A 27,921-nucleotide genomic window follows, 5' to 3' on the forward strand; every position below is an offset into this window, starting at 1 on the left:
CAGACAGCTGCCTTCATCTGGAAGGATGTGGCCTGGGCTCCTGAGGGGCAGCGGCTGTCCTTGCACAAGCAGAAGCGGGGAGGGATGAGGGAACAAAACAATATACGAATTCACGTGAGAGGCAGATAACATTATAAAGAGATCACAGGGGGCCAGGCACAGTGGCTCACGACGTAATCCCAGCACTTTGGGAGGCCGAGGCAGGCAGATCACCTGAGGTCAGGAGTTCAAGATCAGCCTGGCCAACATGGGGAAACCCCATCTCTACTAAAAATCACAAAAATTAACCAGGTGCAGTGGCAGGTGCCTGTAATCCCAGCTATGAGGGAGGCTGAGGCAGGTGAATCACTTGAGCCTGGGAGGCGGAGGTTGCAGTGAGCTGAAACTGGCTCATTCCAGCCTGGGCAACAGAGTTAGACTCTATCTCAAAACCAAACAAAAAAGAGAGATTATAGGGGTGTGGTGCTGAGCCAAGGAGGCCTCAGTGACACGCAGGACCTTCTATGTTACTAGATCTGAGGCTGATAGTCAACTGACACATACAGATGCAGCAGTACTTGGACTAAAATATTAAAATGTGCCCAGATTGGTTGATAAATAGCTGTTCTGATCCTCTTAGACTAGCTAGTATGTCCCCTTCCCTGAGACCTTCACAGCCTCCCAGGACTCAGCAGTGGTAGGGCTACTGCCCCGTGGGGCCCTCCAGACCCGCCCAGCTCTACTGCCTGTGTCCATTCTAGAATCTGTATAAACTGGGGAGTCTTCCTCAGGGGCTCTCATCTCAGATACCTCTTCCCCATGGTCGTCCTGAGCCCCGAGGGCAGAAGTCCTCTGGCCAGAACCGCTGGAAGGGCTGGAGCTGTCACCTTCGATGTTTTCGGTGGCATCTTCTTGGATCCTGGATGCCTGCAGCAGACAAGCAGGGAAATGAGGAATGCACTCAACTCACCCTGAGAATTCTAACATATATAAATATAAATACAGGCTCTCCTCAAACACTATATATGTACCAGACATTGTTCTAAACATTACACTATCTCACCAAGCCCTCACAACAACCATTTTATTTTATCACCCTATTTTCTAGAGAAGTAAGCTGCAGCACAGAAAGGTTAAGAAGTGTGCCTGGGAAGCGGAGCTTGCAGTGAGCCAAGATTGCGTCACTGCACTCCAGCCTGGGCGACAGAGTGAGACTCTGTCTCAAAAAAAAAAATAGAAATGTGCCCAGCCGGGCACGGTGGCTCACACCTGTAATCTCAGCACTTATGGAGGCTGAGGCGGGCGGATCACTTGAGGTCAGGAGTCCAAGACCAGCGTGGCCAACATGGTGAAACTCCGTCTCTACTGAAAATACAAAAATTAGGCCAGGCACACTGGCTCATACCTATAATCCTAGCACTTTGGGAGGCTGAGGTGGGTGGATCACCTGAGGTCAGGAGTTCAAGACCAGCCTGGCCAACATAGTGAAACCCCATCTCTACTAAAAATACAAAAAATAGCCGTGCATGGTGGTGCATGCCTGTAATCCCAGCTACCCAGGAGGCTGAGGCAGGAGAATCACTAGAACTCAGGAGGTGGAGGCTGCAGTGAGCCGAGATCACGCCACTGCACTCCAGCCTGGGCAACAGAGCGAGACTCCATTTCAAAAAAAAAAAAAATTAAAGGCCAGGCACAGTGGCTCATGCCTATAACCCCAGTGCTGTGGGAGGCCAAGGTGAGAGGATCTCCTGAGGCCAAGAATTCAAGACCAGCTTGGGCAACATAGAGAGATTCCATCTCTATAAAAATACAAAAATTAGTTGGGCATGGTAGCACATGCCTGTAATCCCAGCTACTCAGGAGGCTGAGGAAGGAGAATCACTTGAAGCCAGGAGGCGGAGGTTGCAGTGAGTCAAGATTGCACCACTGCACTCCAGCCTAGGGAACAGAGTGAGTCTCTGTCTCAAAAAAAAAAAAAAAAAGAAAAGAAAAGAAAAAGAAAGAAAGAAACGTGCCCAAGATCATACAGCTGGCAAGGCGGGTAAGTGGCAGAGCCATGATTCAAACCCAGCGCCTGACTCCAGTGCATGTGCTTTTTCTCCACAATGCTCCAGAATCAGTCTCGACAGTAAAGCAATGCAAGTATGAAAGTGCCTTTCCATTGTTAAAAGAAATACACAAGGTCATAAATCATCAGTCGTACCTTCCATGTAGCCTTGTGAAATTAACTATAAAAATAGCTTACGAAAAATTCATGGAAAAAAAATCTAGGCATAGTCACCATTCAACTTGGTCTGGTTTTACCCCTAAGTTTGAATGACATATTTCTTTCAAGTCACCATGAAGCTTAATGTCCCACGTCCAAAGTTTTTCTAGAATGATTTCATGGGAGGGGTATTGTAATTAGGCATCAATGTATCTGGACTGACTTTCTTTCTTTCTTTGTTTTTTTTCTCTTTCTTTCTTCCTTCCTTCCTTCCTTCCTTCCTTCCTTCCTTCCTTCCTTCCTTCCTTCCTTCCTTCCTTCCTTCCTTCCTTCCTTTCTTTTCTTTTCTTTCTTTCTTTCTGTCTCTCTCTCTCTCTCTCTCTTTCTTTCTTCTTCGTGGGAGGAGTAATATAAATTAGGCATCACCGTATCTGGACTCTTTCTTTCTCTCTCTCTCTTTCTTTTTTTTTTTTTGAAGGAATTTTGCTCTTTTGCCCAGGCTGGAGTGAAGTGGTGTGATCTTGGTTCACTGCAACCTCCATCTCCGGAGTTCAAGAGATTCTCCAGCCTCAGTCCTCCTGAGTACCTGGGATTGTAGGCACCCGCCACCACGCCTGGCTAATTTTTGTATTTTTAATAGAGACGGGGTTTTGCCATGTTGGCCAGGCTGATCTCGAACTCCTGAACTCAGGTGATCCACCTGCCTTGGCCTCCCAAAGTGCTAGGATTACCGGCATGAGCCATTGCACCCGGCCAGGGCCCTCCTCTCTTTAGCAGGTCCGCACTTAACATTTGCAGGGCTCTGGACAAGAGTAAAGACGGTAGTTCACATACCATATGTTGAAATATGTAAAAGTTACACATCAAGCCAACAAATTCCTAAATAAAATAGGTTCCATGCTTGAGCCTAGGAGTTCAAGATCAGCCTGGGCAACAAAGTGAGATCCCATCTCTCAAAAAAAAAAAAAAAAAAAAAAAAATTTAGCCTGGCTGAGGGTGCACCTGTCCCAACTACCTAGGAGGCTAGGGCAGGAGGATCTCTGGAGCCTGGGATGTTGAACTGAAGTGAGCAGTGTTTGTGCCACTGCATTCCAGCCTGGGTGACCAAGCAAGACTCCGCCTCAAAAAAATAAGAAAGCGTGTGTGTCTAGGGGTTCTCATCTCCTAGCTTAAAAAATAAATCTTTGTAAAAACTGGGAAGGCCGTGTTGACATTCAGAATTCACGCCATGCCATAACAGCGTGGGAGCCAGCCCTGGACCAGGGAGCCCTCTTTTTTTCACCTCTGGCTTCATCCTATATCATGAGGGCCTTGTATGTGCACACAAACACCCTCACCCAAACTGTCTAAGTTCCACCTGCCTTCCCCACAGACAGCTGCCCCTTGGCCACCCAGGGACTCGTGGTGTCCATGCCAGTGGCCTAGTTTGCCCTCAGGAGACTGAGGAACAAGGCCTCTGCAGGACCCAGAAGCGGGCTCAGATCCATCTAGACAGGAGTCCAGGGTACCAGGTGCCGAGAGCCGGCTTCTAGGCTGGTCTTTCCCCAAGACCTTGTGGTTCTTTATCCCATGAGGAGGGATGTGGCTCAAGTTAACTTTATATTTGTCATCTCGAAATCCTATTTTCTCTCTCCTTCAACTTATAGAAGAAAATATCAAAGGAGAAATATATTATGGCTTCTCCATTTCCAACCCTAAACTCTACCATTTTCTGCTCATTATTCTTGAATTAGTTAAAATGAACATGAATAATGTTGTAGAAGTGTGATATTAGACTTGTGAATCCTAGTGACTATCTTCCTTCCAGATACTTACTTGCAGTTCTCCTACTAAAATCTCACGATGCTGAAGCTGGGTGGCGTATGAAATAAAACATACAGCAATCATTGTAAATTACCTACTGGCAACTTTCTAAAAACACAGGTGGCTGGGCACAGTGGCTCACACTTACAATCCCAGCACTTTGGGAGGCAAAGGCAGGAGGATCACTTGATCTCAGGAGTTCAAGACCAGCCTAGGCAATATAGCAAGATCTCACCTCTACCAAAAGAAATTTTAAAAATAGCTGGGCATGGTGGTGCGGGCCTGCAATCCCAGCTACTCAGGAGGCTGAGGTGGGAGGATTACTTGAGCCCAGGAGATGAGTCAGCTATGATCCCACCACTGCGCTCCAATCTGGGCAATAGAGCAGGACCCTATCTAAAAATACCTACATAAAATAAAAAAAAAAAATTAAAACCCATGTGCCAAAAGATATATACAAGGATGTTTATAGTATCACCATTTGTAATTACTAACACAGCAATGTTGGATGAAAGAAGACAGATCCCAAAGAAGACATTCCGGATGATTTCATTTAAATAAAGTTCAAGAACAGGCAAAATGAACTGACAGTCCTGGAGGTCACCACAATGTTTGCTCTTGGGGTAAGAGTGACAGGAAGGAGGCACAAATAACAAATAACTTTTTTTTTTTTTTTGAGATGGAGTCTCGCTCTTGTCGCCTAGGCTGGAATGCAATGGTGACGATCTCAGCTCACTGCCATCTCCACCTCTCAGGTTCAAGCAATTCTCTTGCTTCAGCCTCCCAAGTAGCTGGGATTATAAGGCACCCACCACCATGCCTAGCTAATTTTTGTATTTTTAGTAGAGACGGGGTTTTACCATGTTGGCCAGGCTGGTCTCGAACTCCTGACCTCAGGCCATCCACCTGCCTCGGCCTCCCAGAGTGCTGGGATTACAGGTGTGAGCCACCATGCCCAGTCAGGACTCTCAGGTTCTAAGGATGACCAGTTTCTCGATTTGAGTGCGGGTGACACGAACGTGTTCATATTGTGATACTTCGCGGATTGGTGCCTCGTTATTCATGCACGTCTCTGTGTGTTATATGTTTCAGTAACATTTACCATAAGAAACACACATGTCGAGATGAAGATTTTACATAGAAACACACAGTTATTTCACTATGACCTGAGATGTAGGAGTATGGGGGGACCTGGGTTCACAGCAGCAAGTCAGAAGAGGAAACAGAACGTGGGGTGCCTGGTGACTGGCCACAAGCGCTCTCAGAAGGAGATGTGTACGCACTGGCTGCCCACAGGGCATGTCATCAGGGCCATGCCACAGGCGGCCCTCTAGTGGAGAGGTTCCCAGGCCACATTCCACAGGGACCCAGGTGGTAGGAGAGGCTCATAGACAGGACCTCTGTTCATATTACCTGAAGTCCGTCAGAACGAATTGTTTGTCTCTATGTATTATGTCTGTAAAATTTCAGGAAAGAGAGTTGGAGAGGGGGCAAATAATGCCATTATAGGACCATCTCTTGAATGGAGGTGGTAATGTTTCTAACACGTAAAGGACCCTAAGTAGCCGCTGGAGGAAACAACCAACAGCCATGCATCCCAAGGGCCAAGGGAATAGGCCTCCACGCCGTCTTCAGGAGCTCTCATTACCAGTCACTTTCAGAGTTATCATCCATGAAGGCAGACTAGAAAAACCCTCTCTCCCTCCTTCCCCCTGTTTAAGTCAACTGGCGGCGCAAAGGAGAAATCTACCGCTTTGAGATCAGCAACTGTTTAAAGAGCTTGTGTGGCGTGAAGAGCAAGACAAGCTATTATTTTATAGTCCTGGAACTCAGGAGAGCCTACAGTAACCTGGCTCTTGGCTTATGGATAGATTTAGTTCCTAGAAAAAAAAAATACAATCACTTGAGGCCATGAGTTTGAGAGCAGCCTGGGCAGCACAGTGAGAGCCCATCTCAAAAAAAAAAAAAAAAAAAAAAAAAAGCTGAGCCAGGCAGGGTGGCATGCCTGTTACTTGGGAGGCTGACACAGGAGGATGGCTTGAGCCCAGGAATCAGAGGCTGCAGTGAGCTATGATTGTGCCTGTGAATAGCCACTGCACTCTGGCCTCAGAGACAGCGCGAGACCTGGTCTCTAGGAAAAAAACAAAACTTGCATCTCCTTCTCCAAACAGGTATCTGCCACCCTCTTTGAAATACCTGGTCACCTGTCTGGACAAGCACCACCTCAACAACCCTTAACCACTTTGCTCTCCTACCCATTAACCAAACAATAACCAAGACTTCCTTGCTTTGTCTTCCTCTTTATGAATATCTCGTATAGATTACATTTCAGCTAAGCTTTGGAACGAGTTCAGACCGGCAGGAAATAAGGAGACAGTGGGAGGAGAGGCAGGTGACAGAGAAACAGAGCGTCACGTAGGGACAAACTTCCTGAACTCAAGTCTCGTCATGTCTAGGTCCCTGACTCTGCTGCCCGTCCAGGTCAATATCCAACAAAGATCTTAGAGAAAGAGAATTTAATCTGAACACATCTACAACCATTTACAACATACATGGCCTCAGCATATTCCGCTTAATCTTTTGCACTAATAGAGGAAAGCAGAGAACGGCCATCTCAAACCGTCTGTGTGTCATAGCTAGACGCTGATGTCCTCTGGAAGGTTAATCTTCCTAACTCCTATTTGGTTCAGGCTGATATTAAACTCTGCTTCACCCCTGAGTACATCTGAGGCTCAGGGGCAGTTTAGACAAAAAGAGAAAGTGGGCTGAACCTGGTATTTGGCAATAGGGGAAAAATCACAAACAATCAAAAAGCGACCTAATTGAATTTGTTTATTCTTCTAATTCCCTGACACAATCTGTAACATAATACAGTAAAGTCTCACACAAAAGCTTTTAATATTTGTTTTAAAAGTAAAATTATAATAAAATATTATTTATAACTAATAAAACAACCACATTCAGACCCTTATAAATCATTAACTACCACTAGACTCAGCACACATACACCCTGAACAAAGTCTGCAAGACATAAGGTTTATTTTATTGTATTTTATTTTTGAGACGGTGTTTCACCCTTTTGCCCAGGCTAGAGTGAAGTGGTGTGATCTTGGCTCACTACAATCTCCCCCGCCAACCCTGGGTTCAAAAGATTCTCCTGCCTCAGCCTCCCAAGCAGTTGGGATTACAGGCACCCACCACCACACCTGGCTAATTTATGTATTTTAGTAGAGACAGGGTTTCACCATGTTGGCCAAGCTGGTCTCAACTCATGACCTGAGGTGATCCACCCACCTCAACCTCCCAAAGTGCTAGGATTACAGGCGTGGGCCACTATGCCCTGCCAAGACATAAAGTTTAAACGCGCTTGCCCTTAATCGAGCGTCTTGCTGGAAATAAGACGGCCCAGGGTAAAAGTCTAGCTCCATAGAAAGAAACATACTCAGGGCGGGTCAGTTCCTCAACACCATTCTTCGGTCCTGGCAGCCCAGGATGATTCTCTCTAAACCCAAGAATTATCTTTCCAGGAACCCACATTCCTATGCAAAGTAAGGTGAACTGAAACAAACAGCCCTTACCTGGGATTTCCGATGACAGGCTCTAAGAATAAACGGCTTAATCAGAAGCATCCACGGCACAGAGATCAAAGCCATAACCACAAAGAAACTTTGGACTTCTTGCTGCAAGACCAAAATGGCGAGATCTCATCATTTTCACATGACAGAACAGCATACTTTACATGATGAAAATGACCACTATGGGCCACCTCACTAGCACTTTATTTTGAGAGATCTAAAGCATTTCAATGAATCCATTGACCTTCACATCTGGAATATTCCCCTTGCAGATAGAGAAATATCTCTCCAGTGTATCCAAATGTTCGACACAGGGTAGACACTGGAAACTCTCTGTATTCCTCATTCTCTGAGTAGCCCCTTGTACCATATGTAACCAGTCTTTTAAACAAGAAGTACACATGAAACATTATAAAGGCACCCCTTGTCTTCAACTCCATCCCATGGGGGTCATTTTCACCTGGGTCTGGATGAAAACTATGGCAGGCCTCATGACGTTACCAGTCACTCAGTGGTACTCAAAAGTCCTTGGGTCACTTTAAGTCATAAATATTATTCAACCAGTAATTTTATATTTGGAGTCCTAGGTAATTATCTGAGCTCTCTTGCTCCTATCTCTTAAAAAAGAAAAAAGAAGTTCCTCACCATCGCTACCTGACTTTCATCCCTTCAATGTGGGCGAGTTACTCAACAGGCTGTGGGTTACCCACTTTGAACTCACTCTCAGTCTCTCTCGCCTTCCCTTTGGAGTGAGGCAGCCGCAGTCTTCAGGCCTCTGCTGAAACCCTGGAGGAGTCCCTGTTACCTTCCTGCTCCAGATCACCTTTCACGTCCTCACACCCTTGCCTCCTTTCTTATACACACCCCAGCAACCAGTTTAGAGGAGTGACTCATAGCTGCTATGGTCAAAAGAACCAGCCAGCCTCAGAAGGCTCAGTCAGGGCTGCTGAGAAGGATTGAGAGCACGGGGCTCGAAGGAAATAGAAAAACATATCTTGAGCCTTCACCTTTCTCCAAGCATTCTGACCAAGGTCACAGTAAATGCCAGGAGACAATTTATTATCTCAATTGTAACAAGATTCACCCTGATAATAGAGGGAACACTTTATCTGTTCCATCTTCCACCCTCACTCCACTATTTTTTTGAGACGGAGTCTCGCTCTGTCGCCCAGGCTGGAGTGCAGTGGCGTGATCTCGTGCCTCCTGGGTTCAAGTGATTCTCCTGCCTCAGCCTCCTAAGTAGCTAGGATTATAGGTACCCACCACCATGCCCAGCTAATTTTTTGTATTTTTAGTAGAGACGGGGTTTCACCATGTTGGACAGGCTGGTCTCGAACTCCTGACCTCAGGTGATCTGCCTGCCCTGGCCTCCCAAAGTGCTGGGATTACAGGCACGAGCACTGCACTGAGCCTTTTCTTTTTCTTATCAACGCTTGGGTAGGGAAAGAGGACACAACTAGGAATCGAACTTATGAGAAGGAGCATGGCTGTAGAAGCATGACATTAACTAGGACATCTGAAGGGCGCAATCGCTGACAGACAAGCTATACACTGAAGGGCAGCTGGCCTTGTGGAGCTAGTCACAGGGCTTCATCCAGAGGAATCAGGACCTATAGAAATGGGCCTTTTTTAGTGAAAATCTACCCTCAGATAATATGATCAGGTTAGTCACTGGGAGAAGCCAAGGAGAAAAAGCTACTGTTATTTGTGTTATCAAAGAATTACTCACTGAGTTATTTTTATATCCAGCTCCAATAGGATCTGCATACCTTTTAAGGCGTGGTGGCTCATACCTATAATCCCAGCACTTTGGGAGGCTGAGGTGGGTGGATTACCTGTGGTCAGGAGTTCAAGACCAGCTGGCCAATATGGTAAAACCCTGTCTCTAATGCAAGAATTAGCCAGGCCTGGTGGTGGGTGCCTATAATCCTAGCTACTTGGGAGACTGAGGCAGGAGAATCACTTGAACCCAGGAGGCGGAGGTCACAGTGAGCCAAGATCGTGCCACTGCACTCCAGCCTGGGTAACAGAGTGGGACTCCATCTTCAAAAATAAATAAATAAATTAATTAAATAAATATTAAGTTGATAATGAGGCTAAAAGAAATGGAAGAAATCAGAGTGGCAATAAAGTGCAACGATTGGGATGAACTGTCTCTGGAAGAGGAGCAATAAATGCAAAACAGCAGCTCCCGCCAGCTTTGGAAGCTCACAGAAGAGCATGAGTTTGATTCATGGTTTTCCAGAAACCATCTACCCATGTGAATACAGGGCCTTCTCTTCTTGATTCTGTTTCAATTATTATTCTTGTTAATTTAGCCAGAGTGCACTCTTTGAATAAAAGATTATTAAATATTAAGGTGCCATAGAGAACATTCTACCATTGCAAGCCTATCAATTTGAAGGGTTATTTTTTTTCCTGCTTCATAGCCAATGTACAAGACGATCTTCAATCCCTCTGCAATTATCCCTCTCATGTATTACCCAACAAGAATGGCTGCAGCCACACCATAGCCCTCAGTGCTTGCACCTTCATTTAATAAGACCCTTTTGAAATGTAAAGGATGTAACAGCCTCCACTGGATGCCAACATGGCTCAGTTTTACAAATAACTACTCTTGGCAGCACTCAAGAGTAGGAGAGAAGCCGGGTGCTGTGGCTCACACCTGTAATCCCAGCATTTTGGGAAGCCAAGGCAGGTGGATCGCTTAAGGTCAGGAGTTCAACAGCAGCTTGGCCAACATGGTGAAACCCTGTCTCTCCTAAAAACACAAAAATTAGCCAGGCATGGTGGTGTGCACCTATAGTCCCAGCTACTCAGAAGGCTGAGGCAGGAAAATCGTTTTAACCCAGGAAGCAGAGGTTGCAGTGAGTCAAGATTGCGCCACTGCACTCCAGCCTGGGTGACAGAGCAAGACTCTGTCTCAAAAAAAAAAAAAAAAAGAATAGGAAAGAAATTTGACATAATCAAGTAAATAAAAGAAGAATTTTTAAAAAGCAGAAATACCTGATGTTTGTAGAGGGGTGCATTGGAAGAGTCACTGTAGTTAAACAGAAACATGTTGATGAAGTGGATAAGGATGCTGGGGGCGTGCTGAGATACATGGACGTCAAAGCAGCACCACTTGAAAATGATCATGAAAACCAGGTATCCAAACAGACACAGGATAAAAATCATCTCAGGGATAAATTGCAGAATGATGTTGAGAGTTCTTCTGAAGTATCTGGGGGTGGAAAACACACACATACACAAGATAGAACATCAAGGGAACAACAGGACTTAATTATTCTCTCAAAGCACAAAAGCACAAAATGTTCTACCTTTTTTTTTTTTCGCACTACTGGCAAACAACAGCACCCCACATCCCCCAGCAAAAAGCAATCCTGTATGGATGCATAGAAAAGAAAATAAGAAGGAAATACTGGAAAGTGCTTTTGCACAAAAGAGTCAGAGAGAACCACAGTCTAGAAGTAACATCTAAAGCAAAGGTCATGTCCACACAGAGAGGGTGGTGATCTGACCACGGCTTCGCACGCGGACCTAGCTCACAGTTGCACATTTAAAGGCAAGAGGATATATAATGGGGATTTGGAAGCTTTTTCCTAAGAATGCTCTAAGATAGGGGTTGGCAAAGTGTGGCCCACAGGCCAATTGAGCCTATCATCTGATTCTGTACAGCCTAGAAGTTGAGAATGGTTTTTTTTGTTTGTTTTTGTTTTTTTGAGATGGAGTCTCACTTTGTCACCCAGACTGGAGTGCAGTGATGTGATCTCAGCTCACTGCAACCTCTGTCTCCAGGTCCAAGGGATTCTCCTGCCTCAGCCTCCCAAGTAGCTGGGATTACAGGTGTCCGCCACCACACCTAGCTAATTTTTGTATTTTTAGTAGAGACAGGGTTTCACCATGTTGTCTAGGCTGGTCTTGAACTCCTGACCTCAGGTGATCCACCTGTCGGCCTTCCAAAGTGCTGGGATTACAGGTGTGAGACACCGTGCCTGGCCTCCAGTCTTTTTTTGAACCCTCAAATATTTCTGCAGCCAGAGGAGCACTTACCTCGGACAGACTCTGCTTAGGAGAAACGGAGGTGCTGCCATTTCCAGCCAACCAGCTTGTCTTGGCTTAAGCCAAGATGCCCAGGGAAGTACCCCTCATAGGAAGAAAACTTGTACAGAGAGATGCAGGTCCCAAACCAGTGGCTCTATCACCACTCATCATCAGTGTGATCAGACAGAGCAGGCAGAGAGTCCATCAGGAAACTTACATGTGATTGAAAAGGCTGAGGATGACACCAAAAACCATCTGGACAATTCCCAGGATCACCGACATCTTCATTTTGTAGGAGTTCAAAAATGTGAGTTTGTTTGAAGCCAAGTTCCAAATCTGGATGGGAAATGGGACAAAAAACAAGTGAGAGAGTCTTAGAAGTTCTACTGGAGTCAAGGGCTGCAGCACAACTTTCCCTGAGCGAATCGTTCTGGGAACTGCACTTTCATGTTTCAGTCCAGCTCAATGCATGCATTTTAGAGTCCAAAAAGGAAAAAAGCATGAAACCCTTTATAAATGCAACTTTAAGGACAAAAGTAACAGGATCATTAGTGCTATCATCAAACTGCTGGAGGAAAATAGGGGAGAAAAATCCTACGTGAAAAGATAATCTGGGAGGCCGAGGCAGGTGGATCACTTGAGGTCAGCAGTTCGAGACCAGCTTGGTCAACACAGTGAAACCCTGTCTCTGCTAAAAATACAAAAATTAGCTGGGCATGGTGGCAGTTTCCTGTAATCCCAACTACTCAGGAGGCTGAGGCAGGAGAATTGTTTGAACCCAGAAGGCAGAGGTTGCAGTGAGCCGAGATCGCGCCATTGCACTCCAGCCTGGGTGACAGAGCAAGACTCTGTCTCAAAAAAAAAAAAAAAAAAAAAGAAGAAGAAAACTAATCTGAACCATTATGGCAAGATCTCAAACTTGCCTCAGTTTCCTTAATCATGGCCTATAGATCATTGGCCCGTGAATGTATCCAATCCTTTTTAATAATACCACCTCTTACTCTGAAAGTCTGTAGTGCTTCACACGACGAAGCATTTCCCCAGGCCCTTCTCGAAAAGCTGTTCCAGTAGCCAATCTTTGTAAGCACGATGGGTAAGACACAGTCCCTGCCTTCTACACGACCCCTGTTTTAAACAGCACTGCCAGGTGGGGATCATGTGTACCTGTCCTGCCCCAAACGACACTGATGATACTGACATGAGGAGAAAGCACACTGGGTGGTCGTGCAGGGGGCAGGTGGGTGGAGGGGTTAGTGAGGGTCTCACGCTGGCTAAGGACCAGAGTCACTAACGTTCATCTTCCCCATTTAAATCTCAGCAGCCCCATGGTCTCCACTCCCACTCTGTGGAAAGGATTCCAAGTCCTTGCTCCTTCCCCTGTCCCCATCCGTACTTGAGGTACATCCCAAATTGTTTTCAGGTTTGCTCTGGGACGTGTCAAAGGTGACAAGAGCACAATGACTTTCTCACCTTTTCTCCTAAATGACTTCCTCCTCCAAACTTCTTTGCTTCTGTTAAGGGGCCAACATCCAACCAGATACAACCTCAAACACAATCATCTCACTCCCTCCAACACACGTGCGTGCTCACATGGTCAGGTGCTAATTTGCACTGATCCTTCCTTTGCAAGGTCCTGAGCCAGGCCAGAGGTGCACCCACTGAGGAGGCGGCTGCTGGGAAGCGGAGAGAAGGGACTCCAGTAACAGGTGCCCAGACCCCAGAGATGCCTCCTCTACCCTCACATGGGCCTTGGCATCTAAGTGGCATCAGGTGTGCCCCAGCCCTTGGCATTCCCCTTGCCCACCTGGCTGGACAGTTCCCACAGGCACACTCAATGCAGTGACGGCAGGTGTGCTAGCACACTTTAAACCCAGCCAAATCTGACACATTAAAAATGTTGGCCAGGTGCAGTGGCTCACGCTTGTAATCCCACCACTTTGGGAGGCTAAGACAGCAAGATCCCTTGAGGTCAGGAGTTTAAGACCAGCCTGGCAACAAAGTGAGACCCCGTCTCTACAAAAAATTTCTTTAAAAATTAGCCCAGCATGGCATGGTGGCTCATCCCTGTAATCCCAGCTGCTAAGGAGGCTGAGGCAGGAGAATCACTTGAACTCGGGAGGCAGAGGTTGTGGTGAGCTGAGATCGCAACATTGCACTTCAGCCTGGGTAACAAAAGTGAAACTCCGTCTCAAAACAAACAAACAAACAAAAATCAGCCCAGCATGGCATGGCACGTGCTTGTAGTCCCAGCTGCTTGGAAGGCTAAAGCAGGGAGATTGAGCCCAGGAGGTCAAGGCTGCAGTAAGCCATGATCATGCCACTACATTATAGCCTGGGCAAGAGAGCAAGACCTTGCCTCTAAATAAATAAATAAAAAGAAAATTGTAAAATGTTAATACTTAAGTACCAAGCACATACTAAGCAATTTCGATGTGTCTATTTCATTTAGTTCTACTGAAAACACTATGAGATATAGTTATTCTCATTTTACAGATAAGGTAATTTATCATAACCGCAGGAAGAGTAATTTACTTACATACCTAGGAAGAAATAACATAAGAGCAACTAATATTCAAGGAGTATTTACCACGTTTGTGCATCAGACTCTGTTCTAGGGGTTTTACGTGTAAACATAATTTCATTTGCTGAGCAACCCTAGGAGTTAGGGCTGGTGTTTATTTTTATTTTTATTTTTATATGTATATATATATTTTTTTGAGACAGAGTCTTGCTCTGTCGCTCAGGCTGGAGTGCAGTGGTGCAGTCTCGGCTCACTGCAACCTCCACCTCCCGGGTTCAAGCGATTCTCCTGCCTTAGCCTCCCTAGTAGCTAGGATTACAGGCACCCACCACCATGCCCAGCTAATTTTGTATTTTTAATAGAGACGGGATTTCACCATGTTGGTCAGGCTGGTGTCGAACTCCTGACCTCAAATGATCCGCATGCCTTGGCCTCCCAAAGTGCTGGGATTACAGGTGTGAGCCATCGCACCCAGCCTAGGGCTGTTATTATATGCATTTTATAGGCGAGGAAACAGATATAGAGATGTTAACATGCTCAAACTCACAGAGCAAGTAAATAGAAAAGCAAAGATTTAAACACAGGCAGTCTGATTCCTGCGTAAAGAGGCCAGGCTCTTAACCATTTTGTTGTGTTCATTTGTTACAAAATTTTCAGAAACAGCTTAAAGCCAGCTATGATGAAGGCCAAATATTTTGTGATTTGATTCACAAATAGATGCCAAATGCAGTCAGTAAATGCACTGTAGAAATTTGTATTATGTAAAAAGCCTATATATATATACATATATATACATATATGATACAAGTACTAACAAGTACTAACACAGGGACAAACATTGATATGGTTTGGCTGTGTCCCCACCCAAATCTCATCTTGAATTGTAGCTCCCATAATTCCCACGTGCTGTGGGAGGAACCCGGTGGAAGATCATTGAATCGTGGGGGTGGTTTCCCCCATACTGTTCTCATGGGAGTCAATAAGTCTCACGAGATCTGATAGTTTTATAATGGGAAACCCATTTCATTTGGCTCTCATTCTCTCTCTTGCCTGCCACCATGTAAGATGTGCCTTTTACCTTCTGCCATAATTGTGTGGCCTCCCCACACAATCCTTTTCCTTTATAAATTACCCAGTCTCAGGGATGTCTTTATCACCAGCATGAAAATGGACGAATACAGACATGTTCTGTTAAAGTGGTTATCTCTGAGGAACAGGACTGCAGGAACTGGAGAGGTAGGAAAGGCAACTCCTGCTTGTTTTTTGAGAAGAGTCTCTCTGTATCACCCAGGCTGAGTGCAGTGGTGTGATCTCAGTTTACTGCAACTTCAGGTTCCCAGATTCATGTACTTCTCCTGCCTCAGCCTCCCGAGTAGCTGGGATCACAGGCATATGCCACCATGCCCGGCTAATTTTGGTATTTTTCCTTTTTTTTTTTTTTTTGAGATGGGCTCTCACTCTGGTTGCCTAGGCTGGAGTACAGTGGCATGATGTCAGCTCACTGCAACCTCTACCTCTCGGGTTAAAACAATTCTCCTGCCTCAGCCTCCCAAGTAGCTAGGACTACTGGCGTGTATCAACGTGCCCAGTTAATTTCTGTATTTTTAGAGGAGACAAGATTTCACCATGTTGGCCAGGCTGGTCTCGAACTCCTGACCTCAAGTGATCCACCCGCCTCAACCTCCCAAAGTGCTGGGTTTATAGGCATGAGCCACCACACCTGGCCAACTCCTGCTTTTCTTTATATAATATTTTGTGTGGTATAGATTTTTAAAATCATATATGTATATGTATTATTTTAGGATAGAAAGACCAGAAATTTTCAAAATTCTAAATGTTACTAGGAACAGATTTCATTATTTTCAAAATCCCACATTCTCTTTCACCCTGACATATTTTCTTTCTTTTCTAACTTGTGGGCAGATGACAAAATTGCATGCAGAGTAGAAACTCAGGATCATGCAGTTCTGCAATGTGAAATACTGTAGCTCCACTCTGTCTGAGGAGCAGCAATGGACAGGCAGGATTTGCTGATGAATTAACTGTGGGCTGTGGAAGGGAGAGATGAGACTATCGGAGCAATGAGATTCCAAACAAAGGAAGATCAACAAGACCCTAAGATCATCCCCGTCTAGATTCCTTCTCCACCTGCTTACTAAACATGAAATTCCTTTGACCAAGGACAATGTCTTGCAGGCCACAAAAATTCAAATTAGTTTTTAGTGCTTTGCAACTTACAAACCAGCCTTCAAGGACTTTACCACTTTTGATAAAACTTAGAATGCAAGTGTCCCTGGGTGGCAAGTATAAACAAATCCTGGGCAAACTTTCTGTTTTTATAAGGGCAGGGAGGCGGGAGGTAGCAGGATGACCCAGGAAAACTTAAGAGGAGGCGACCTGTAAGCCAGGAGAGACTGGAGAACCAATTTTAGGGCTAGTACTATTTACTTCTAACTGTCAGCAACAAAAACTGAGGTCTCACGTTCTCTCCCATAAAGAAAGAGCTTAGAAGAAACATGGACAGCATTCTCCAGGTTCAGTTTTCATTTGGAGCATAAGGCCGCCACCTGGTGGCAGCATGCACTGGGCCAATAAAAATAAACAGCTTTACATGAATGGGCATGTGTTATATCTCCTCAAAACCACAGGCTACGAGGAAGTATTGTTTTGCTTAGCTCAAATCAAGCTGACTAGGATAGATATAACAAATAAAATGAAGCAAATACCTTTTTTAAAAAAGTGTCAATTCTATGCAGTAAAACAAAGCAAACATAAAAACAAATCCACACTTTTTTAGAAAAAAGGGAAATGTTTCCCACTGCGAGAAAATACAAAGCAGGGAACTTAAACTTGATTAGGATGCTAAATAGCTTATGTAATATACATTCTCCCCAGGCAACCAAGTGCCTTTTAAAGAAGCAATTATTAAGCACCAGGGATGTGACTGATGGAGAAAGAGGCAGATGTTTGGGGAACTATATGGAAAATGGGGCTGGATAGAAGGTGTAGATAGAACATTTACTTGAATCTGGCTCTACGTGTCACAAAAACATCAGCAGAAGTTATTTCATCTCAACACAAGTTTGTTGATTTGACAGGCTTTGTTGGCCTTTTCTTCTCTATCCAGAGGTCTCCTCCACAAGACAGTTCACATAATAAATATTTAACCCAAGAAGACATTATTACCGGATCAATCCCAAATGGGTATGGATTTCCAAAATACACTCCTGGTATGGCTGGGTCCAGCTGCAGATATGGATTTTCCTCCATTACATGAGTACTTCAGAGGGAGAAAGGGAGAAAAACAAACAATGATCAACCGGGGCAGAAAAAATACTATAGTACCACCAGTCATGAACTTGCCCACCAAAGCCCAACTATTGGTGCAACTCATCAATTCGGTTGATTCAATATCTACTCCGCATCAGTATTGTCCTAAGCACTGAAGCTACAATCTGAGTTTCCGAAGAGATCTCAGCCTGATGTGCTAAAGTAAAGAAAATCAGGGCCGAGAGCAGTGGCTTATATTCATAATCCCAGCACTTTGGGAGGCTGAGGCGGGAGGATCCCTTAAGCCCAGGAGTTTGAGACCAGCTGGTTGTGGTGGCACATGCCTTTAGTTCCAGCTACTTGGGAGGCTGAGGAGGGAGGATCACTTGAGCCTGGGAGGTCAAGGCTGCAGTGAGCCATGACTGCACCACTGCACTCCAGCCTGGACAACAGAGTGAGACTCTGTTGAAAAGAAAAAAAAGGGGGGACGGGGGAGAGGGGAGAGAATGGGAAAGGGATAGGGAAAAGGAAGGAAAAGGAAGGGAAATCAGGAGTTGTACACACATCAGAAATGAAGTAGAAGGCAGGGATGCTGGGAGAACGCAGGAAAGAAACCCTAGCCCAGGGATATGCTTCGGAAGTCTCCCCAGGGAACACTGGAGCTGCTTCTGAAGGATGGACTGGTTTTTTACATACACAGCTCTGCTACGAAACTTACCTCTAAAAAATGTAGCCCATTGAATGTCTTTAAACCTGTATCCCCTTTTCACCCAGAAGCATGTATGTCAATGGGAAAAATTTTCTTTTTTCTTTCTTTTTTTTTTTTTTTTGAGACAGAGTTTCACTCTTGTTGCCCAGGCTGGAGTGCAATGGCATGATCTCGGCTCATTGAAACGTCCGCCTCCCCCCACAGCCCGACCCCAGGTTCAAGCAATCCACCTGCTTCAGCCTCCCAAGTAGCTGGGATAACAGGCATGTGCCACCATGCCCAACTATTTTTTGTATTTTTAGTAAAGATGGGGTTTCACCATGTTGGTTAGGCTGGTCTCGAACCCCTGACCTCAAGTGATCTGCATGCCTTGGCCTCCCAAAGTGCTGGGATTAGGCGTGAGCCACCGCACCTAGCCCAGAAATTTCTTACTCTCTGTCTCTGCAAGCCTTAAGGGGGTGAGAAAGTTAGGCTAATTTTTTTTAAGAATCTGCATCTGTGGAAGGGTTCAAGGAATGAGCATTTGCAATGAGGAGGAACAGGCCTGGCATGGTGGCTCATGCTTATAACCCCAGCACTTTGGGAGGCTGAGGTGGGTGGATCACTTGAGGTCAGGAGTTTGAGAGCAGCCTAGCCAACATGGTAAACTCCCGTCTCTACTAAAAACACAAAAATTAGTTGGACACAATGGCACATGCTTGTAATCCCATCTACTCAGGAGGCTGTGGCAGGAGAATTACTTGAAACCAGAAGGCAGAGGTTGCAGTGAGCCAAGATCACATGACTGCACTCCAGCCTGGGCAACACAGCAAGACTCCACCTACAAAAAATAAAATAAATAAAATTAAATTAACTTTAAAAATAATGAAACGATGAAGAACAGACAGCACACAGTCTTGACAGGCTGTCCAGAAATACACTCCCTTCCCTTCTGCAGTGAGGTGCTTTGGGGCCTTAGGTAGCAGCTGAGGGAATCGGGAAGCCTGGCCTACTGCCCTGGCCCTCCATATACAACGGCAGCAGCTGATCGTGACTCACTCACCCAGACATGACCCCCATCCTAACGGCATGACTCAGTGCAAATGGCTGGATTTCCACAGCAGAGAAGTGTTTGTGCGTTCACAAAGGGAAAAGTCACCCCTGACAGGAGGGAACTGGCCTGGCACCCACAGCTAAGCCATCGTGTATCCTGCTGAGCATAAACAACTTCAAAGGACAGCAACATCAGGCAAGGCCACCTGGCCGCTACGATAGAGTGAGAAAAAACAAGATCATTCCACAATCATACCCCGACACAGGCAAAAAGAAGGATATGGTCCAAACCACAAAAATGATCCAACATCCCTGCATCCTAACAAAGGCTAAATCCCCTAAGCCCTTTCTAATACCCTCTTAATAGAGATGGTTTTCCCAGTGAGGCACCATTTCCTTCGTTGAGTCAATACGCCCAACTCCAATGACTACAGGAATGTTTTCGGTGGTCTTTCAACCATCCAGGAAGCAGGTCCATCAAGGAACCAGCTCGCAGCTGGTGACCAGAATCAGCTTGCTGTGTACTTCAGCTGTCTTTTTCTTCTACCACAGTGATAATGAGGTTCTACCTTATACTCCTGATCCTTCACATATGGCTGAGTCTTGAATTGGGGAAGAAGACATTTGCAGGTGCATACGAGAACAGCATTCATACCCATATCTGCAGCGTGGTAACAAGACAGTTAACTTGGGCCTTTCACAATCATACTCCATGGGAAATGGAATTTCATGTTGGTAGTCTGGTGAAATTACGCAGATTGAACAAGTTTCAAAACTCATCTCAGCCAGGAGCGGTGGCTCACGCCTGTAATCCCTCCACTTTGGGAGGGCGAGGCGGGCGGATCACCTGAGGTCAGGAATTCAAGACTAGCCTGGCCAACGTGGTGAAACCCCATCTCTACTCAAAATACAAAAATTAGCTGGGCATGGTGGCGCACACCTGTAATCCCAGCTACTTGGGACGCTGAGATGGGAGAAGCGCTAGAACCCGGGAGGCAGAGGTTGCAGTGAGCCAAGATTGCGCCACTGCACTGCAGCTTGGGCCACAGAACAAGACTCCATCTCAAAATAAAAAATAAATAAAAATAAAACTCATCTCTATACTTACGAGTTTAAATCTACAGAGCAGAACTAAGTGTATGAATGAATGTGTTTGTTTGTTTGTTTGTGATGGGGTCTTGCTCTATTGCCCAGGTTGGAGTGCAGCAGTGCCATCATGGTTCATTGCAGCCTCAACCTCCCAGGCTCATATTATGTTCCTGTCTCAGCCTCCCGAGTAGCTGGAACCACAGGCATGTGCCACTGTGCCCAGCTAATTTTTTTTATTTTTCATTTTATGTAGAGGGAGGGTCTCCCCGTATTGCCCAGGCTGGTCTTGAACTCCTGGGTTCAAGCGATCCTCCCACTTTGGCCTCCCAAAGTTCTGAGATCACAGGTGTGAGCCACCATGCTCAACCTAGTTTGTTTTTAAATTTTTGAAAGTTTTGTTCTTTTGGTCATCTCTTTAGAATACTAATTGCAAAGCAAAAAAAAAAAAAAAAAAATCACAGATACAGCTGTCTGTATGTTATTCTGGAAAACGTTTTATCCTCATTTTTCTATATTTTTATTTTTCTACATTTATTTAAGGTAGGGAATTCCATCTCTATGTCAGGGAACGTAGGCCTAGCAGAGAAACAAGAAGTGACTGCATTGGAGTCTCCATGCCTCACACTAAAGATTCCTACAGTCTTCTGGAGCCTCTCTGTGCCCACATCAAGCCCCTTGAATGCCCTCAGGAAAGCTTTGTCAAAAGAAACCCAGGATTGGGCCAGGCATGGTTGCTCATGCCTGTAATCCTAGCACTTTGGGAGGCCAAGGCAGGTGGATCACGAGGTCAGGAAATCAAGACCATCCTGGCCAACATGGTGAAACCCCGTCTCTACTAAAAATACAAAAATTAGCCAGGCATGGTGGCGTGTGCCTGTAGTCCTGGCTACTCAGGAGGCTGAGGCAGGAGAACGGCTTGAACCTGGGAGGTGGAGGTTTCAGTGAGCCGAGATTGTGCCACTGCACTCTAGCCTGGGTGACAGAGCCAGACTCCATCTCAAAAAAAAAAAAAAAAAAAAAAAAAAACAGAAAGAAAGAAAAAGAAAGAAACCCAGGATTGAATATTTTCTAACTGAAAAACTCTTGGATGAAATTGATTGTTCATTCTGTCTCCCATTTACGATGTTCACTACAGATTTTGCTGAGCCAGTAAAACCCATGAAGTCCCTTCCTTGGGAGAGGAAGAATGGGAAAAGAGATTGTGAACACGTTTACCTATCTCAGCCTTCACTTTGGTCCTCTTTTCTCATTTGTTCAAAGGGAAGTTCCAGGATGAGACAGAGAAATCTTAAGTTGACCCAAAGAAGCCAGGCAGAGACAGATGTTAGGAAATGTCACCACTGATATGTAGATTTTACAAACCAGCCCTCATGCTGCTGTGGAAATCTCAGGTATGTGATGCACGTAGCCTAAGATCCCCCCTAAAATCATGAGGCTGTCACAATTTCTATTTGTTCACTTCACAGTCCCCTATCCTCCAGAGTCCCCTGTCCTCCCCAGTTCATTAAAGTGACCTACCTCTCAAACTCTAACATCTTTCTCCCCATAAAAGTCTCCATTCCTGAAAGGTTGTGTTTCCATTCTGAAGACTGCTTGTCTGATTAACGGCATAAACTCACTGTGGAATACATAGGGGAAGGGTGGACTGTGCGGATTTAGAGACTTTCCAGGTCTCTCTATTCTACAGTCCCCACGGCTCCTTGCCAGGTGACCCCTATCCCCAACTCTGTCAGCCAGAGGACAAACACAAGGAGACAGCACTGCAAAACCAAACCTTTCCTCATTTGCTTTTTTTTTTTTTTGAGATGGAGTCTCGCTCTGTTGCCCAGGCTGGAGTGCAGTGGTGCAATCTTGGCTCACTGCAACCTCCACCTCCTGGATTCAAGCAATTCTCGTGCCTCGGCCTCCCAAGTAGCTGGGATTATAGGCACATGCCACCATGCCCAGCTAATTTTTGTATTTTTAGTAGAGATAGGGTTTTGCCATGTTGGCCAGGCTGGTCTCAAACTCCTGACCTCAAGTGATCCTCCCACCTCGGCCTCCCAAAGTGTTGGGATTACAGGCATGAGTTACCATGCCCAGCCTCTCATTTGCTTTTGTTTGAGACAGCATCTTGCTGTGTTGCCCAGGCTGGAGTGCAATGGTGTGATTGTAGCTCATGCAGCCTTGACCTCCTTGGCCCAATTCATCCTCCTGCCTCAGCCTCCCAAGTATCGAGGACTACAGGCATGCCAACTCATTTGGCTAATTACTTTTTCTTTTTCTTTTTTTTTTTTTGGAGATGGAGTCTCACTCTGTCACCCAGGCTGGAGTGCAGTGGTGCAATCTTGGCTCACTGCAACCTCCGCCTCCCAGGCTCAAGCAATTCTCCTGCCTCAGCCTCCTGAGTAGCTGGGATTCCAGGCGCCCGCCATCACACCTGGCTAATTTTTGTATTTTCAGTGGAGACCAGGTTTCACCATGTCAGCCAGGCTTGTCTCGAACTCCTGAGCTCAGGTGATCCGCCCGCCTCGGCCTCCCAGAGTGCTGGGATTACAGGCGTGAGCCACCGCGCCTGGCCTATTTGTTTTGAATTTTCAAGTGCACCTCTGAGTAGAGCTAGGTGTAGACTCCCCCAACCAAGAAAACAGTCACTGAGGCCACCCGGATGGCCAGCGACTGCGCCATCTCTCTCCATCAACTCACTTCCATGTGCCGTTTCTGAACATGGGTTGGACACTCCAAGAAGAGCCGAAGATGTTCAAGGACTTGGAGAAGCAGTCATTGTAGATCAAACCCGTGTAGATGGAGAAGATGCCCATAAGTAGGATCAGATAGCGCCCGTGGAAGAAGGTGTTCCAAATCTGGCCTCAGAGACACAGAGAGGATGATCGTCAGTGGGCTCTGAAGCAGACCCCGAAGGGAAGTGTTCTACAGGATGTCTCCAGCATCACCGGTGCAGGCACCTTTTAGGGGGGCCACATGACCATGGCAGACATCAATCATCCAGACAGGAAGAGCACACACATCACGGTTTTTAGAACATATAGGTGCACCAAAAAGTCCTAGGCTGGTATTTGTTATCGTTAAACAAAAACCATATAGGCAAAAATTAGCCGGGCATGGTGGTGCATGCCTGTAATCCCAGCTACTTGGGATGCTGAGGCAGAAGAATCACTTGAACCCAGGAGGTGGAGGCTGCAGTGAGCCAAGATTGCACCACTGCACTCCAGCTTGGGTGACAGAGCAAGACTCTGTCAAAAAAAAAAAAAAAAAAAGCCAGGTGTGAGGGCTCACACCTGTAATCCCAATACTTTGGTAGGCCAAGGTGGGCAGATCACCTGAGGGCAGCAGTTCAAGACCAGCCTGGCCAACATGGTGAAACCCCATCTCTACTAAAAATTAACCAGATGTAGTGGTATGCACATTAGTCCCAGTTACTCGGGAGGCTGTGGCAGGAGAATCACTTGAACCCGGGAGGCGGAGGTTGCAGTGAGCTGAGATTGCCCCACTGCATTCCAGTCTAGGTGACAGAGCAAGACTCTGTCTCAAAAAAAAAAAATTAAAAAAATTAAAAATATATATATATATATGTATGCATGCCTCAGATTATTCCATTGCGCCTGCATTAGAAAATAAACTGAAGTGCAAGCAAGGCCTCATCTGCTTAGGAAGGGACTTGAAAGCAGGTGGCTGGTGTCTCAGGTGCTTCCAGGAAATAAGCACTGAACTGGCCTCTCATGGCCGCTATATTTATGACAAGTCAGATGTATACTCATTTTGCATCTTGTCATTGTAAATTTGAGTCCCTATCTGACTGTGTCTGCTGAGAAGAATAAAGTGTTTTCTCATAATACTGAATAATGTGTGTCAATCATTCCAAGAAGTGCTGACGTGTAACTCTGAAACTCAAAATGTTTACCACACAAAACTGTATCTTTAAGCTTGGCATAGAAAACTATATTGGTCACAGGTTGATTGTGTCCTCTAACCTTGACATTGCTGACCTAGCTGTAATTAATTCAACCTGTAATAAAACATTGCAGATATTCCTTTTTTTTTTTTTTTTTTTTAGATGGAGTCCCTCTCTGTCACCCAGGCTGGAGTAAAGTGGCGCGATCTTGGCTCATTGCAACCTCCACCTCCCAGGTTCAAGTGATTCTCCAGCCTCAGCCTCCCGAGTAGCTGGGACTACAGGTGCCCACCACCGTGCCTGGCTAATTTTTGTATTTTTACTAGAGACGGGGTTTCACCACGTTGGCCTCGAACTCTTGATCTCAAATGACCCACCCACCATGGCCTCCCAAAGTGGTGGGATTACAGGTGTGAGCCACTGCCCCTGGCAAGCTGATATACTTCAAACCAATGCACCCTCTTGAGTTGTCTCAGCCTTCACAGTACTCTGCAAAGGTGGAGAAACTTAACAGTGGTGAAACGATGTTCAGGGTTTCTCAGTGTTCAGAAGAACACGGGTCCCAGGCTGCTTCCACCATGAACAAATACTCATGATATTTTAAGTAAAAACACTACAAATAGTATGCACTACTTGATGCCAAGTTTTGAAAAATTGGTGGATAAGCACAAACATATTGGAAAGATACCCAAAAGCATTCCTGGTGATTTTTCTCTAGGTCACTAGATGTTGCATTTTTCTAATGTTTACAATGATTACGTATTTCTTTCATAATCAGAGAAAAAAAACAGAGTTAGAAAAAATATATAATGAAAAAGAAAAATCGATGCCTTATCAAGTCATGAACAAAAATCCAAAAATGCTGAAAGGAACGGCACCAAACCATCCAAAGGAATTACCTTTGGCCAGAAGTTTTAGGTTAATTTTGGCTCTTTTTTACTTTCCTTCTCTCCCTTATTTTTCATAAAAACGTGTTATTTCTGCGGTGAAAACCACATACAGGTTTTCATACTCTGAAAATGAATGGGGGCAAGATGGTCAATGGACACTCACCTCATTGTCTGTCTTCTGGGAGAGCAAGCGTCTCTCATTCAGAACCATCCAAAGTGCGGCCAGGAGCATCACGGTTCCATGACCACAGTCTCCAAACATCACAGCGAACAGGAAGGGGAAAGTGATGATGGTGTAGGGGGCTGTGGAGGGGAGACGCACAATACCTGAGGCCTCAGCACAGCCTCGGGGCCCCCACCTCAGATTCCCTGCCACAGCTCCACGATCTTCATGTGGGCTTCCATCAGTCTTTCTGGTTGTCTTTTCCCACCATCCCCACCCTGACACATGATTAACTGCCATATAAATGAGCGCATCTGTTTCTAGGCATTCCTTTTTTCAATTTTTTTTTTTTGAGACAGGGTCTCACTCTGTCACCCAGGCTGGAGTGCAGTGGCACGATCATGGCTCACTGAAACCTCCACCTCCTGGGCTCGAGTGATCCTTCCACGTCAGCCTCTTGAGTAGCTGGAACTACAGGTGCATGCCACCATGCCTAACTAATTTTTAAATTTTTCTGTAGAGATAAGGTCTCACTATATTGCCCAGGCTGGTCTCAAACTCCTGGTTTCAAGCAGTTCTCCCACCTCGGCCTCCCAAAGTGTTGGGATTACGGGCATGAGCCACTGCGCCCAGTCTATGAGTAAGCATTCTTATTCTCCACTTAACAGATGTGCTGAGGCTTAGAGAAGCCGAGTGACTTGTCAAAAATCACAAAGTCAAAAAAAAGAAAAAATAGAAAAAGATCACAAAGTTTGATGGAACACAAGATCAGCTTTCTCTCTCTAGGTGCTTTCTATACTCTTCTCCACACCCATCTTTTGTCTGTTTCTCCACCATTCACATGCGCCACACACCACCAGCAGTTTGCTCACAGGGACCCTCAACTCAGGAGGCCACTGCTTTACGGGCCACAAATTAGACTGGGCCTCAGGCTGGAGAAGAACAGCACCAGGCACTCCTTGGATAAAGGGTATCTGGTCTATCCTTTGACTTTATTTTATCTATTTTTTGAGACAGGATCTCGCTCTGTCACCAAGGCTGGAGTGCAGTGGCGCCATCTTGGCACACTGCAATCTCCGCCTTCAGGGTTCAAGCGATTCTCCTGCCTCAGCCTCCTGAGTAGCTGCGATTGCAGGTGCCTGTCACCATGCCCTGCTAATTTTTGTATTTTCAGTAGAAACAGGGCTTTGCCATGTTAGTCAGGCTGGTCTCCAACCCCTGACCTCAAGTGATCCACATCCTCGGCCTCCCAAAGTGCTGGGATTACAGGTGTAAGCCACCGCGCCCAGCCTACCCGTTTATTTTATTAACCAAGCTAGCAAGATTCCACAGCTTAGGACACCAAGAATGGAGTCTTCTAAGTTCTGTGTACTGGTGTCTTTCCCACACAGTAACTACAGGACTGTGAAGATGCCAAGATACGGCCCTCATTGAATTAGTGAAGGAAATGAACACCGACTTCAGCTGCCAGATGAAGCTGCAGTTTAAGGGCACACAGTGAAGACAAAGAACAAGTGCTTCACCAATCGGCATTTATAGACGACATCACAGGGTATTAGGAAACCAAGCAGGATTTTAGGAATTGCACTGCTTGCCCCTACTATCCTACTTCTTCCTCCGATTCCCACAGCTACTACCCTAGCCCCAAGCCTCACAGTTTTAACAAGTTCACCTCCTGGGTCACCTCAGGGGTCCATCTTACCCAGTTTTCACACTGCCCAGTTGTGCAATTAATCGGATCTTTACCTGGGTTTATCTCGCGGTAGCTGCCGACACCGTAGGCATCGACAATATTCTGGAAGCCAGCTGTGAATTTATTGGTCCTGTTAAATGTGGGAGGGGCTGTTTTAGATTGCACTGTGGTCATGATGGGGGCCATGGAGGAGCCACTTAGTTCCTGGGGGAAAAGAAAAAAGCGACAAAGATGTAAGGAGGAGAGTCTTGGGCTGGGTGTCAGCACAAGGGTCATAGTCCCAGCTCCTGCTGTCCCTTACTGAGTGAACTTGGGGCAATCCCTTGATCTCTCTGAGTCTCATGACCTCATGTGTAGAGAGTTAATACTTTCCCAATACTTATCCAATTCATCTCACAGGAGGGCTGTCAAGAGAACTGAGTCCCTCCGGGAGGGGGTCTCCGACAACCTCCCAACTCCTGCTGCTGTAAATGCGAACGTTATGACTCCCGGCCCTCTACGCTTCCCTCCTCTCCGCTTTCTCAATTCATCCCCCCCTTCCAAATGGCCCTGACCCTTCCCCAATTTCTTCCTAATTGCCTGCTTAGACTTTCAAACTCCAATGTGTCACCGACACCACAAAATCCAGGATTCATCAACTTGCCGCAGAGCCAGGTCCCCTCCACAAACTTCTGCCCCTTCAGCAGAGCCTCCATTCTCCCGGATTCCTAGAATTTTGGAATCACAGATTTGTCCCTTCTCTGGTTTCAGTCAGTCAATCACCCACCAAAGCTTGCTAATTCCCCCTTCAGAATCCTTCCTCCAATTCCCACAGCTCACCCTAGCTCCAAGCCTCAGCGTCTCTGCCAGCCTCTCCCCTCTCCGTTTATCTAACACCCAGATTGCTGAAGCACTCTTTTAATACAACAAACAAAAAGCACTATTTTACTCATGTTACTCTCCAGCTTTAACATCTTCAAAGGCTGCCTATAGCCTAAAGAATGAAACCAAAACTCTTTAGTCTTGTGATCAAGACTACTTAACAATATGCCTTAATCCTCCATTTACACCTTCAC

General features: G+C 45.8%; 1 protein-coding gene across 1 annotated transcript in view; it reads right to left on the reverse strand.

Annotated features, from left to right (window-relative positions):
• The window catches only part of ATP6V0A4 (ATPase H+ transporting V0 subunit a4), a 64,481-nt gene that overhangs the window by 15,520 nt on the left and 21,040 nt on the right, over positions 1 to 27,921 (reverse strand). The window contains exons 10-17 of the mRNA XM_037991145.2: positions 26,920 to 27,070; positions 25,174 to 25,313; positions 22,914 to 23,071; positions 17,315 to 17,408; positions 11,825 to 11,943; positions 10,570 to 10,786; positions 7,567 to 7,668; positions 790 to 906 (exon numbers count right to left, since the gene is read on the reverse strand). Of these exons, the coding sequence (XP_037847073.2) occupies positions 790 to 906; positions 7,567 to 7,668; positions 10,570 to 10,786; positions 11,825 to 11,943; positions 17,315 to 17,408; positions 22,914 to 23,071; positions 25,174 to 25,313; positions 26,920 to 27,070 (1,098 nt within the window). The remainder of the gene's footprint in view (positions 1 to 789; positions 907 to 7,566; positions 7,669 to 10,569; positions 10,787 to 11,824; positions 11,944 to 17,314; positions 17,409 to 22,913; positions 23,072 to 25,173; positions 25,314 to 26,919; positions 27,071 to 27,921) is intronic.

This window comes from Chlorocebus sabaeus, chromosome 21, assembly GCF_047675955.1.
Source record: "Chlorocebus sabaeus isolate Y175 chromosome 21, mChlSab1.0.hap1, whole genome shotgun sequence".
NCBI lineage: Eukaryota > Metazoa > Chordata > Mammalia > Primates > Cercopithecidae > Chlorocebus > Chlorocebus sabaeus.